Source organism: Hyaena hyaena, unplaced genomic scaffold (assembly GCF_003009895.1).
Source record: "Hyaena hyaena isolate Hyena2069 unplaced genomic scaffold, ASM300989v1 scaffold_170, whole genome shotgun sequence".
Classification (NCBI taxonomy): domain Eukaryota; kingdom Metazoa; phylum Chordata; class Mammalia; order Carnivora; family Hyaenidae; genus Hyaena; species Hyaena hyaena.
Genome location: NW_024080802.1, coordinates 2,669,903 through 2,685,176, shown reverse-complemented (window position 1 = coordinate 2,685,176; position 15,274 = coordinate 2,669,903). Strand labels below are relative to the sequence as shown.

At 37.3% G+C, this 15,274-nt stretch overlaps 1 protein-coding gene across 3 annotated transcripts in view; it reads right to left on the bottom strand.

Annotated features, from left to right (window-relative positions):
- KITLG (KIT ligand) overlaps positions 1-15,274 on the bottom strand; it is an 82,943-nt gene that overhangs the window by 18,775 nt on the left and 48,894 nt on the right. For all 3 annotated transcript variants that reach the window (XM_039240218.1, XM_039240221.1, XM_039240219.1), the window contains 2 exons: positions 2,685-2,855; positions 387-546 (listed from right to left, as the gene is read on the bottom strand). In XM_039240218.1, the coding sequence (XP_039096149.1) occupies positions 387-546; positions 2,685-2,855 (331 nt within the window). The remainder of the gene's footprint in view (positions 1-386; positions 547-2,684; positions 2,856-15,274) is intronic.

The following is a 15,274-nucleotide window of genomic DNA, read 5'->3' as shown; positions in this document are numbered from 1 at the left end:
AACTAGTGAAGACTAGAATTCATGACCCAGAGATAGACCTTAAGGAAAAGATTTGAAAGAGGACATTAAGAAGAGTGGAGGTGAAGAATACACTTGTGTACACTTGGCACAATACTAGCAAAGATCAGATAAAAAATATGAGTGACTATTTCCTATAGTGTTTGCTCACATACAATTCTTATATTTGAAAATGAGTTTTGCTTTGGCTTGAAAACTGACAAAGTAACTGATCATTTCTTTCATTCCACTGATATGTCTTTGTATTACACATATACACATACATCTCTAGCTACACATGTATTTGAGTCAGAAGTAGATTCTTACCTAAACATACAAGATTCAACCTTGCTTTTGGCATTTAAATTAGAAATGCTGACATGTCTTACCTTTTTCAGGGCTTAACGTTGAAGAAATCACACATTCACTAGTTTTAGATGCCACCATCTCCAAGTCGTTGAAGGCATTGATGGATCTATTAAAAATTCTAAAGAAATCTTCGGGAGTAAAAAGCCTGTGTTCTGGGCTCTTAGATGATTTTTTTACATTCTAGAAGAAAAAAATAGGATTATATTTTTCAGATAGTTTACAGATTTAACCGATGTCAAGGTAATAGATTATAAATATGTCCTCCAAAGACACAAGTAAAATTTCCACTTTTAGACAACTGTTTTAACACGCATAATTCAAAACTGGTACAAGATTGTGATCCCATCCAGTTAGGTCTGGGGCTCAACTCCAGACAAAAGGAATGCAGTGCTGGTGGGGATGAGTAAGGTGACTAGAGATGCTAATTAAAATAATTATTCCTCATAAAAAATACCCTTTCATAACACATGCTCCAAATAGCCCAAAATTGACAATTCTGATGATACTAAATATTGCCAAGAACATGGAAAAAAGAGGACTTATATACTGGTGGAATGAGGTAAATTGGGACATTGGATATCTCTGATAGAGTAGGCCATGTGCCCATTCTGTAACCCAGAAATTCCACTTCCAGGTGAATACTCTAGTGAAGTTCTTGTACATATGAACTAGAAGACATATAAGAAAGTTCTTAGCAGCAGTATTATATAACTCTTACAAGAAACAACAGAAGAGTAGTTTAATAAATATTGGTATAGTGAACTAACTCTATAAACAGGAAAAAACTTAGTTTCAGCTATATGCATCAAAGTAGATATAAGTTATAAACAATGTTAAATGAAAGAAACAAGTTATGAAAGAATAAAGAGTATGATTAATTTATAGAAATTCCCCAAGAAAGCAAACCAACATTACAGTGTCGGAATTCATAACTGCATGATTACCTATAAAGAAAGAAAGGTAGGTAATAGTAACACCTATGTAGCACTTGCTATGTACCACTAGAAGTGCTTTATACAGATTAACTCAATCTCCAAAACAACTGAGAAATACTACTTGGGTTCTAGCCAAAGTGCCATGATTATTAAATGTACATTCTCCAGTGTTTGGGGTACCCTTCTCGACATCAGCATTTATATGGGACCTAACTTATTTTTCAAGCTCCAATGGGTATATTATTTCCTTCATGACACTGTTCATGATATGCCCTACTTCTGGGGTCCCTGACCTTGTATCATTGCCATCAGAACACTATTTGGACTAATACAATATAAAAAGACATGTTAACTCTAAGATGTCGTAGATTTTAAGATCCACTATTTAGAAATTAGAAAGCACATAAGTGATAGAATACAGTGAGGAGAGAACCAGCATGGCAAGAACTCTTGAGTTTGAAGAGTTGGTCCCCACAAATGGGACCAACACTGGGTCTTGAAGAATGACTAGAATATGGACAAGAAGGGAGTATTTGAGTTTTTACAGTACAGAATCATGCTTAAAACCTTAGATTTAAGCGTCTAGGTCTATAGGATAAACCCTGAACTGTGAACTCTATATGCCAAAGCAGGTCTCCCAAGATCGATCTTATTATAGATGTGGTGTTTTAAAATAATAAAAAAATATTTATTAGGATTTATTTTGCCAGACATGGTTCTAGGGCACTAATCACAAATCATCCAATGTCAACCCCATGAGACACATCCTGTCATTCTCCTCATTTTAGGCATAAAGAAAGTGAGCACAGAAAGCTTAAGTTCACAAAGCTAATTAGTGACAGAGTTAGGATTTGAACCCTAACACCTCATTTTTAATCACTATACTCTGTCTCTTCAATATACTTAGATCTGAAAACACTGCCATGCCCACATTCTGAGGATGGTGACAACTAATCATCAAATGCCCTGGAGATGTTAAAATGCACTTCATTGTTGTGACAGGATTACTATGGATAAAAGGTTAAGTAAGAGAGTTCATTATAGATAATTTTCCATTTAAAGATAAATGAACATTTGTAACCTAATAGATTGGTTAGGAGAACTTCACTCACTTCTGAAATAAAGGGTTTTTTTTTTTTTAAACATTGTAGTGTGAATAAATTTTATTCTTATATTAAGTAACAACATGTAAGCCTCAATATATTTCTGCATTGCAGTGTAATTACAAACACCTATTTTCTGTGCTCATCTTAAAATTTTTTAATTAAAAGTTTTTAAATTAAAAACTTCACAAATAGAGACAACCCGACTCTTGCCGCCATGAATTGGCATAGGTTTTGGAGAAGAGCAGTAAAAAAACGATCCCAAGGAATACAAAGTTACCTCAAATGAGTGTCCTTCCATGCACTCCACAAGGTCATCCACTATCTTCACAAGTTTGTCTATGATAGAGTAATTACTCAAGCCCTCAGAAATATTTGAAAACTTGTCCAGAAGATCAGTCAAGCTGACTGACAACTGTTGCACCATCTCACTTATCCAACAATGACTAGGCTGCAAGAAATTGAAAGAAAGGAAGATAAAAATCTCTATGATCAGTCACCCTTCAAAGACATCGGTGTTTCAGTTACTGCTGAACAAAGAATTTCCTTATATCAGAACGGGTTAGTTCTTGTGTTTTGTTTACCTCAGATTTAACATCTGTTTCAAAATTTGCAAATTAATAAAGACTGGAGCCAAGTATTGATGATAAAGAATATTGCTCTTCCATAGAAGTAAATTAAGACAGAACTAAGTCTTATCCTTGACAAGGTTTACTCACTGTTCTTAGAAAAGCTTTAGTACAGAGGTTACAAAAACAAAAACAAAAACTAGTATTGTAGGAGAGAGTCCTAGCCTTCAAGGAACTTGCAGTCTTTCTGGTGAACTGAAATATGAAACAATGGATTAAAAAGAGCCTGTTTATCCAAAGTGCTTGATTGATTTCAAGGCTTCTCCAGAGATAAGTTCATAAATTCATGTGGGTCTTTAAAAAACAAACAACTGTGGCAGGAATGTGGTCTAAGAGAGAAGCATTTTTGCCTTAGCAGCAGGACTAGCTAGCTACATAATCTGTGGGTCCAAGGGCAAAATGAAAATACATTTATTGTTCAAAAATAACTAATTACAAGATGGTGACAGTAAAGCATTAAACCAAGCATAGAGTCCCGCCCCTGAACCTAGCCTTGCCCATTGGTTAGAAGCTCATATCTTAAGAGTCAGGTCTAACTGGATTTGTTTCCGGCTGAGAAACTCCAGACAAGCCACATAAATTCTCTGAACCTATCTGTAGAATGGGAATAATGGAACAAGGTAGTTGTGGGGAGATGATGTACATAATTTGTAAGCTTTATGAAGGCAGTAATTTTTTTGTTGTTATAAAATCTTGTTCCCCACAGTGTCCCTATGGCCTAGAACTGTGCCTGGCATGTGAAAGCTGCTCAGAAATAATTTGCAAGACAGATGCACGAGTGAATAAAAAATACGTGAGCAAAAAATACTCTGTCAGGGATCTATACTTTATGTAGAGAACCAGATAATATGTTAGACTTTGCACACTGAGGCAAAAATAAAAAGGATATTATGTAGGTACATATACACAGAGAAAGAAAGTTTTTTTTTTTTTTTTTTTTAATTTCTGAGAAAGAGAGAGACAGTGTGAGCAGAAGAGGGTCAGAGAGACAGGGAGATACAGAATCTGAAGCAGGCTCCAGGCTCTGAGCTAGCTGTCAGCACAGAGCCTGATGTGGGACTCAAACCCACGAACCGTGAGATCATGACCTGAGCCGAAGTTGGATGCTTAGCCAGCTGAGCCACCCAGGAGCCCCGAGAAAGCAAATTTCTACAAAACTTTTATTACAAAATTAAAATGTATTTAATTTTTAAATAATTTCTCTTGCATAGTAACTGAATTTAATATTTTATAGTATAGGTCTACTAATAAAAAGAATGGAATTCTTTATTTTGAGTCATCATTTGGTGTGGTTGGACTTCACAGCATTCTCTATTATCAAAAACACCACAAATACCCATCTGTAAAAACCAATCTCAGCTGGCTGGCCATATAAAACCAGGTGCAGATTGGATCTGACTTACAGGGCATAGTTTGCCAACCTCTGCTATAAATGGTTCTGGACCAATAAAGGTTTAGATTATTAGAAAAAGCCTCCTTGGTATATTAAAATGCATCTGAGTATTTTTTAAATTGGTGTGGGATTACTTAAAATAGTTATTTAAATTCATATACTTTGTATATTTTAATGTTATAGTTTCTCACATAAAGATTTTTTTAAGTAGAAGCTCTGATTTTTTTTAAACTCTGTTAAAAAGTAACAAGTGAAGGAAAAAAGATTGAGGATGGCTATAATTGCCATAGCTTATAAGATCCTAAATTATTTAAAATAGCTTCTGCTGTAATAAAAATATTATAATCAAAGGGAGTAACTGATGGCATGTAAAATGAATCAAACCACTAACCCTGTTCTACCAGCAGAATATCTCTAAGGGAAGGCCAAGTAATTTATCCTAAATTAGGATATTTGGGTGCCATCTATTCATTTAACAGAACAGTTTTAATTAATAGAACACAGCCAAAAAGGAAACCAGTTTATCGACAGAATGGTAAGCCCCAATTCCTGGAAGCACTAAACGTCATTCAAAACTTTCAGGAGTGTTGGCTCTGGCTTCAGAAAAGTAGAATAAACAAACCCCCAAATGGTAATTAGTTCAATTAGGCCATTTCACTCATCAACCAAGTTCTCAAAGACTATGTGTTTCCAAAGTATGTTCAGAATGGATTCTTTGTTTTGTTTACTCGGTGCTTATCCCAAGCACATAAAAGTTCACATTCACATCATTCACAGGTCTCTTTTCTAAGATGTCAGTCTTTCCTATGGGACTTAATCACTCTCCAAGTCTCCCACCATTTAGGCAGTGATAATTCCCTTTTAGATAGTCAGCCCTATCAGCAAGAGACAGATTTCCTAGGATAAGGACACAGCACGTACTGGAAATACTGTTTGAAGGGTATTTATATGGCAGGAAAGCTTTCCCCAATTAGTTCATTCTGTTGTAACTGTGCAAATTTTACTGTGGCAAGAAGATTCTAGGTGTTGGGTATCTTCAAACTCTATCATTCCACTTTATAAATATGCTTTCCTATCCTCCCCCTCAGATCCTCTGATGTGGAAGAACCAAAACCAAATTCCCTTAACCTAAAATAAGGTATTCATATAATTTCTGCAATCTTTGCCTTAAGTGACCAGGTTTTTTCTTTTTTGTGGTTAAAGTAGAAAAAAAAATTGTTTACGGGTTTCTTATTTTTTACCCAGGGAACTCTGGGCGTGCTTATTGCAACCGCTTTTGTTTGTCTCTATTTTCAGCTGAACTCTAGGTTTGCATTCTGTATTCAAGTTGTCATCTAGCTATGATGACAATGCCCTCCAGGCCACCCACGTTCTGTCCACATGCCTAATCAACAGCTGGGGCAATCAACTTTTTCCAGGAGAATCCTCAAACCTAAACTTATAATTTCTTACAGTGAGATTATGGAAACCCCACAATCTAATCTTAGCCCCAAATCTGCCCCTTTAAAGTTACAAGCAATTCATCGAGAGCCGATACAAACTTCTATACTACACTGCTGAAAAACACATTTCTAAACATCTTGTAAGTTGTATTTCATCATTCATTATTCATTCTTGCAATAATTTCTTTGGGAAAAAAAAAACTATTCAGACTTCTATCTTTTCATTAATTTGTTTTAAAGAGTTACATGTTAGGATATTAGGATTCTTGGGCTTATTAAAGAGAGATCTAAGGTTAAAAAAGTATTTATCAAATATTGGCCAGTTTTGACCTGTCTGCCTGCAAGAGAAAACCAGTTCTAACTAGATCATCAAGCAGTTTCATATTTTCTTTTTAATTAAATATAGTCAATGATTTGCAAAGAGAACAAAATACTGTAAACTAAATACTTCATTTGTGAAATGATATATCTTTTTTTTTTTTTTTTGACTCTTCCAAGATTGTGATTAGGAAATGGATGATTTAAGGCTGTGGGGTTCCCAAATGTAATTATCTCCTTTGCCTTAATAACAAGCATTATTGTCACTATTTCTTAGCTTTCAGAGACAATTTTAAGCTCAAATAGTTCTATATAAATATTAACTCACAACATGCATCAGAAGAATTTAAGATATAAATAATGTTCTCTACTTTACTAGCAGAAGAATGTGAAGAATTAGGAAAGCTGATAAAGCCACACAGGAGGTCAATAAAGTGATGTAAAAAGTACCTTTCAAATTCTTGAAGTACATATACCTTAATGTTCCATTCACCTATATACATACAAAAAGAAATACAGTCCTTGCTTTGAAAGGGAAAATCTAGGGGCCGCTGGTTAAGTGACCAACTTAGGCTCAGGTTGTGATCTCATAGTTTCTGAGTTTGAGCTCCCATGTCGGGCTCTGTGCTGACAGCTCAGAGGCTGGAGCCTGCTTCAGATTCTGTCTTCCCCTCTCTCTCTCAAAAATAAACATTAAATAATAGTAATAATAAATAAAATTTAGAAAAATGAAAGGGAAAAATCTATCTGGGTTTTCTTTATACTCTCAATTTCGAATCGTCTTTCTTAGTAGTTTCCATCTTACATTTTCTGGGTTAATTACAGCAACTCTGGCTAAGACCACTGGAAAAATTTGCTTTCAGTTTCCATATAACATGTATCATTCAAGAATGCTAAATGAATCAAGGATAATGGATCAATATCTTCAACCAGCTACCATCCCACTACCACTGAAGATTTGCTTAAAAAATATGATTTTTTTTTTTAAGTTTCAAGTGTGGGGGAGAGGGGTGGGGGGGGAGGGAGGGAGGGAGTGTGGGAGGGGGAGGGAGAGAGAGAGAGAGAGAGAGAGAGAGAGAGAGAGAGAGAGAGAATGAATGAATGAATGAATGAATCCGAAGCAGGCTCCACGCTCAGCATGGAGCGGGATGTAGGGATCCATCCCACGACCCTAGGATCACAACAGTAACTGAAATCAAGAGTGGAGTGCTCAACCCACTGAGCCATCTAGGTGCCCCTAAGGGATTTTAAAGCATTATCACCAAGTTAAAGATTTAACTAAAGGATTAAATGAAAGATATAAAAACTACTATACTTAAAAGCATTCTAAACATAACTAGGAATACTACTGCTTCTAAAGACTAATAATGAAAATATCCATGCACATTCTAAAAGCACACATATTTAATATACATAATATATGAATATATAAAACAGATAACATATGACACATGATATAACACCTCTGAAATCCCAGAACTGATACATTTGAGACCCTGGCTGAAACTGTGTGCTTTAAAAACATCCTACCGGGTGCCTGGGTGGCTCAGTAGGTTGAGGGTTGACTTTGGCTGAGGTCATGATCTCACCATTCACGAGTATGAGCCCCACATAGGGCTTTCTGCTGTCAGCAAAGAGCCTGCTTCAGATCCTGTCCCCACCTCCGCCCCTCCCCCACTTGCGTGTGTGCTCTTTCTCAAAAATAAACATTAAAATAATAATTAAAAAAACATCCTGGGGACTTGCTGAGTCTGCCATTCTTTCTCTTCTCCGTCTTCTGCTTCATTCAAGAAACTGTTCTACTTTATTAGCTGAAAGAATTTGACATATTATTCTGCAACAACCCTGGATGCAGAGGGCATCTTTAAGAGCAGCCACCATTAGCTGTATGGAATCAGAAGGTGAAAATGGACAAAATGTACTGTAATATTTCTTCATGCATGCACTTGGTGCTACTTTCTATTTGATAGCTACTCATAGAGAGATACCTGTGTGCTTCCTTACTGGGTCTAAGGTAGGTATCTACGTTCTGAGAATTCCCGACATAGGAGTTGGATAATGTATCTATTAGCTTCTTATGGAGAAAAGCACTGGCTCATAACCATGAGCCCTCTGAGGAATAGTCACAAGAAGCATGCCGTCAGTCTTCTAGTGTAAGTAATCTAATTACTAGTATTACCGCCCAGTTAGATGTTTTTGTTTTCTTTTCTCTAATGTGTGTCAAACCTCACTCTAGCCAGTATTAGAGGTGAGAATGCCCAGGGCACAAAGCATTCCTTTGTTTCCTCTTGTATTTCCAGCATTTCCCTCCTGGCTGAAAAATCAAAAGAACCTTGAGCTATGCATTAGAATCTCAATAGTTCAGATCTGGAAGGAATCCCCAAGACCACCTTGTCCAGCCCCATAATTTCATAAATGGGAATGCCAAGACCTAGAGCAATGATGTGATTTGTCCAAGGTTGTACAATAAATTTAAAACTGAAGCATTACAAAACCAAGACTCCCAAGCACGCACTCAGTTCTTTTGTCAGTGGTACAAAGCACATACAGCTGCAGCATTTCTTCTGCCAGGTTGCCTATGAGTCTTAGGGTCTCACATCTAGACCAGGCATACTGGCCCTTGGACTCAATTAAGAGATCTCTGGGGAATTGAAATGGTTTTGTCTCATTTCAGTGAATTCAGAGTCTACTGATGAAAATACATTTCTCCGAGCCAACTGTCACAACCAAACAGCAAATGCCAATTGCCTTTAGTGGACTTTCTTTATCCTCCTTCTGGAATCTACTCTTAAGGCTAGAGAAGTGACATTCCCCTGCTCTACTCACAAACATTCCACAGGAGGCAAATTTCAAACATTTCTATAAAAGCACTTTGCAAAAACAGCGTGTGCTCACATTAGTGATGTGGAATCTCTAGAATCTTAACTCCTTTTTGGAGGAGACGGGTTTTGTCAGGACTTATTTTGGTCTTCTCCCTAAACAATTAATTTGGGTCTTCAGTATTCACTTTAGGCATCTAACTTTGCGTTTTCTTGCTTGAATTAAAGTGATGTAGAAACTTTAATCTGATTAAGATGGCAATCATCCCACCTACTATAAACATGCGTTGTTTCCCAGGGCCTAAAAATGGTCCCCGAGCCCGACACAAAATAGCCCAGTGAGGAAGGACTAGCACAGGGAGGCGAGGGCAGAAACCATGAACTAGAGGTTCAGGGTCTAGTCTTAACTGTTAACACACTTTGTGATTTCAGTCAAGTCACTTCATCCATTCAGAGCTTCGATTTCTCCATAAAATAAAGAGGTTATAAAATATGGGGGCTATTAGCCACCTGTGGTGACTGATCATTCAAAATGTGGCTAGAATGAAGCACTAATATTTTGATTTTACTTACTTTTAATTTGTTTCAATTTAAAAATCAATATTCAATGACTGGAAAACTTTTAAGTATATTTAGAAAATCCTAGGTATGTGAATCTGTACTTTCAACTGTAAATTTTATAAAAATCTAAACATGAAGTAAATATTTCTGATGAAAATTTAACATCTGCACTGAAATGTGCTGTAGGTATGAAATACACTGTGGATTTTGAATAATATGAAAACATGTAAAACTCCATTAATTTATATTGATAAGGTAAAATATATTGTAGTAAAGACGATTTAACTTATTTTTACATTTTTTTACTTGCTTTATTATTATTATTCTACTCACTGTTCCTTTTATTTATTTATTTTTTGAGAGAGAGAGAGAGAGAGAGAGAGAGAGAGAGAGAGAGAGAAGCCCAAGCAGGCTCCATCCCACGACCTTAGGATCATGACCTGAGCTGAATTCAATAGTCAGCCGCTCAACTGACTGAGCCTCTCAAGTGCCCCCTTTTTACTTTTTTTAATGTGGCTACTGAACAATTTTTAAGATTATATATATGGCTTTCATTGTTTCTACTAGACAGCAGTCTAGATATTCTGAACAATGTCTTAATATAATCACTTAAGATGGACCCTGTAGTTTGAATACACAAAAGAGCCACTTAAAAATAGTATTCGGATGCCTGGGTGGCTCAAGGGTCAGTTGAGCCTGCTTAAGATTCTTTATCCCTCCCCCTCTCCCTCACTTGTGTGCTCTCTCTAAATATAAATAAAAATAAAATTTGAAAAGACAGCCTTCTTAAAAATAGTATTTAATGTTTTATTTGACTAATAACATTTTACACTTATTCTTTTTACTTAAAATTTTTTAAAAAAATGTTTATTTTAGAAACAGAGCACAAGCAGGGGAGGGGCAGAGACAGACAGACAGACAGACACACACACACACACACACACACAAAATCTGAAGCAGGCTCTAGGCTTGAGCTGTCAGCACAAGGCCCAACAAAGGGCTTGAACCTGCAAACCATGAGATCATGACCTGAGCTGAAATCAGACGCTTAACTGACTGAGCTACCCAGGCACCCCTACACTTATTCCTTTTAAATAAATACTTATTACATGGGAGATAGAAGTAGGTAACTACAGTGTCTATTTGGCTGATTTAATCTATTTCTATAGGAAATACTTCTAATCATAGGGTTGCCCCTCAGGACCCATACTTGCTTGCTCTGTGGCCATAACTGATTGGACAATGATAGATCCCTGAGCCATTTGGGCCATTCAGAAAATCTCTCCCCCAAAATGTTTTTTTTTTTTTTAAATTTTTTTTTAATGTTTTATTTATTTCTAGGAGAGAGATAGAGACAGCATGAGCAGGGGAGGGTCAGAGAGAGAGGGAGTCACAGACTGAAACAGGCTCCAGGCTCTGAGCTGGCAGTCAGCACAGAGCCCGACGCGGGGCTCGAACCCACGAACCGTGAGATCATGACCCAAGCGAAAGTCGGACGCTTAACCGACTAAGCCACCCAGGCGCCCCCCAAAATGTTTGATAATAGGAACTAAACAGTCTCTGAGCAGAGATACAACTGTAATATGTAAAACTGGGAGTCTAGGGCAGCTATATTTCACCAGGTGACTGGAACACAAAAAGATTCTGCACAGATAGAACAGAATAAGGCAGAGATGCAGAGATAGGAAGAGGAAAACCCAGGAGACTTTCCAATCCTGGCTGGAGTCCCTTCATGAAGCCTGGCTACATCCTTGTCCTTTTACTTGGAATGCTATTCTTCAGTATCCTTATAACTGGAACTTTCTTTCTTTCTTCTTTAGAATTAAGTTTGAATTCATTACTGTTAGTGAGAACCAAAGAACTCTAAACAAATAAGATAGACCTTTCAAGATTTGGAAATCAGGACATTTTTTTTCCCAACAGTTAAACGCTTACTGGTAAGCAGTTTCTGGTAATAGTATCTGCTTGAATGGTGAGGAAATACAAAGGAGTGAAAGATTTGATCCCTAATCATTAGAATAAAAATACAGTAAAAAGAGAAAACATAAGAAAATAATAATGATAGCATCTGACGATGTATATATCTTATATCTTGGCTTTTCCAAACTTAATTATGTCTCATAACACTTTGAGACAGATATATAACACATATGATTTTAAAGAGCTAGGTGAGAAATATATGATCAGGTACCCAAAATGAATAGTTCCTGGACAAGTTCTATAAAAACTCAGAGATAAAGAACTAAAAGGTAAAGTCCACAGGTCAGATTCCATCTTCATGTTCCTGACCACTGCATCCCGAGTCCAAGCAGAGTAGGGGTGAATCCAGTTTTACTAGATGATACAGGGAAGAGAGCATGGGACAGTAGGAACTAGCCCTGGTGAGAAAGATAGATCTCAACCTGATTTTGGATGAGAGGCCATGAAGATGCTTTCAGCTGCAAGACATTAGAGGATTCTGCAGGTAGAATTGGGATGGCTGGATGGAAGGGAAAGGGCATCCCTGGCCAAGGGGAGTAGCACTGAGCAAAGTCAGAGTTGAGAAAAAGCACAGTAATTTTAGGAGGCAAGGATGTTTCTAGCTGGGGTGGCTAGTTTGTGTTGGGAAATAATAAGTATTAAGATGAGGTGGTTAGGAGGAGGCAAGATTATGAAGATTATGAATGAACATCAGATTCAGGAATTTGGCTTTCAGCCTTTAGTCACTGGGAACGATGAGCAAGTTCTCATGGAAATGACTCAATGAAAATAGCTGAATGGAAACCTCAAGAAAACTATGATTCCTAAAAATTGCAAAATACCTTATACTTAAGATTTTTAATAAAATGCACATATATCTTTAAAAAAAGATAGCAGTAATATTGAGGTGCAAGTATGGTAAGAGGAGTTACAGGCACTCATCTCAAAACGATAATCTCATGGACTCTATTCAGGTCAAATTTGTGCCTTAGAGAAATTACAGTAGATTACATGGGAACTTTTTTCCTTCCTTCTTCACTTTCTTTCAGCAGAGATTTATTAAGTGCCTATTGTTCATCATGCACTGAAGACATAAGAGTAAACATCGACAAATCCCTATCTTGCAGACGTTTATAGGCATAAGTCGAAGGTTATCAATTAAATAAATCCACAGATAAATGTAAAACTGCTACTTTGATGGATGTTACAAAAAGTTTCCAACAGGAGAATTTGGCTTCATTGAGGAAGGAGAAATGAAATGAAATGAAATTGAAAGCAAGAGTCAGGAGTTGCCGGAATCAAAGGACCGCTCAGGTATAGAGAAAGCCGTGTGCAGAGAACAGCAGCAACAGGGAGCACACGAGGACGTGTGGCTGAAAGGGGACTTGGGAAGGTGCCAGATCAGGAGAGTCTTGGAGGTGTTATTTAAGAAGCTCCTTTTTCTGTTTCATACGAGCAACAGGCGTACAGACATCAAAGTGTATGAAGGAGGGGGAGTAAAATAATCAGGTGTGTTCCTGGAATGTCAAGGGAGATGGAACAGCCCAGAGGCGGGGGGCGAGGCAGGAAAAGGTGGGAAGAGTGGAGAACTGGAATCCCAGACACCAGGGTAAAAGTGCTAGAGGGAAGGTGGCCTGCAGGCTTCTGGTCACATATTGTCACGGACTTCTTTGTTTAATTATGCCTTTTAAAATAGAAACTGATATGACAGAAAGACTGGTTTAGGCAGGAATTGCCAATAGATACTCAATTTATGGGAGAAATTTTGATGAGGAACCTTATATGGTTTTAACATGTCTCCCCCCATGAAACAGTGCTAATGCTGCTAATGAAACAGTAGAAAAACTTAACCAGGTGATCAAAACAGCACGATGAAGGGAAGATGGACACTGTGTGCCTCTAGGTAGGATAACCTGAGGACGTTTCATCACTTAAGTAGCATCATGGCTTGGTATACATAATCTAAATATAATAATCATTAAGAAACATCAGTCAAATGTCTCAAAGATACACATTTTTTTTTCTTAAAGAGGAGGGCTGTGTTACTCTTTTCCTTGCCTTTTCCAGCTTTTATTTTTATTTTTTTTTTAACTTTTTAAAAATTTATTTCTGAGAGAGAGAGCGTGAGAAGGGGAGGGTCAGAGAGAGAGGGAGACACAGAATCTGAAGACAGGCTCCAGGCTCTGAGCTGTCAGCACAGAGCCTGATGCCGGGCTCAAACCCACGAACCGGGAGATCATGACCTGAGCCGAAGTCTGCTGCCTAACCGACTGAGATATCCAGGCGCCCCCTTTTCCAGCTTTTAGAGGCTACCACCTGCATCCCTTGGCTTGGGGCGTAACATCTTCTAATCTCTCTCTCTGGCTCTGATACTTCTGCCTTCCTCATATAAAGATTCATGTGATTAGACTAGGACAATCTGGATAACTTCTGATAAGTTAAGGAAATGGAGATGGGAAGTTTAATTCTATCTGCAAAATCCCTTTTTACATGTAAGATGATAATAATCACAGCATGGGACTTATCTGGGAACCATTCGGCCATCTCACACCTGATGTCAAAATGCAAGCCCTTATCCTAGACTGGATCTTGTACTAGAGGAAATACTAAAAAAACTACAGCCAATAGAGTTAAGTATTTTAGTTATTGCTAAATTTATTGAAGTTGACAACCATACTGTGGTTACAAAAGAGAAAATCCTCTATTTAGGAAATCAACACACTGAAGTATTTAGGTATACATAGGGTAAATAGCCCTTATGTATACAATTGATTCAATGATTTCAGAAAAATAACACATGCTTGCACATTTTCTTTAGTAAATAAGGCAAAATGTTAAAAGTAGATGAATATGGATTAAAGAATTTGAATGTTTTTAGAATATTCTCACAATATTTCTGTAAGTTTGGAATTATTTCCTTTTTTTTTTTTTTTTTAAATGTTTTATTTATTTCTAGGAGAGAGAGAGAGACACAGCGTGAGCAGGGGAGGGTCAGAGAGAGAGGGAGTCACAGACTGAAACAGGCTCCAGGCTCTGAGCTGGCAGTCAGCACAGAGCCCGACACGGGGCTCGAACCCACGACCCGTGAGATCATGACCTAAGCGAAAGTCGGACGCTTAACCGACTAAGCCACCCAGGCGCCCCTGGAATTATTTCCAATTAAAAAGTTAAAACTGATAAATCTAAAACTAAAAACCGATAAGTTTTTTTTACTCAAATACCATAAACAAGTCATAATACATATCATTTTATAAACATTAGAATAACAGCAGATATGTATCACAAATTCAGCAACCCAATATTTGGTCTTTGAGCAATAACATCAATGGTAAATTAAAGGATCAGAAATGGTTAGGACTTTTTAAGGTTAGTGATTTAAAATCCTAACAGTCTGGCAATATTACAGTTTCAAGAGCTTAAAACAGAATTGGTAATTATCATTGGATTTAAATACCAACTGGTTGGTAGCACCCTGCTATTAGTGAGTGGGAATCTGCTAGGTAATTTTCTAGGAGGTATCGCCCCCTCCCCCATGCCATTTTCAGGAGTTCTTAGCATTTTTTAAAAGCAAAAATACAACAATAAAGTGTATTCTATTCTAGAGCCACCTTCTGCCTGCCCAGCACCTCAAGGCAGAATTTTATTGCTTTGGCCCCAGAGGATCTTTCTGGTGTTCATTCCCATTCCTACTCCACCCTTTATTGTTTTAAAGACAAAAGATAAGGCAGCTGGGTCTCTGACCACTGACA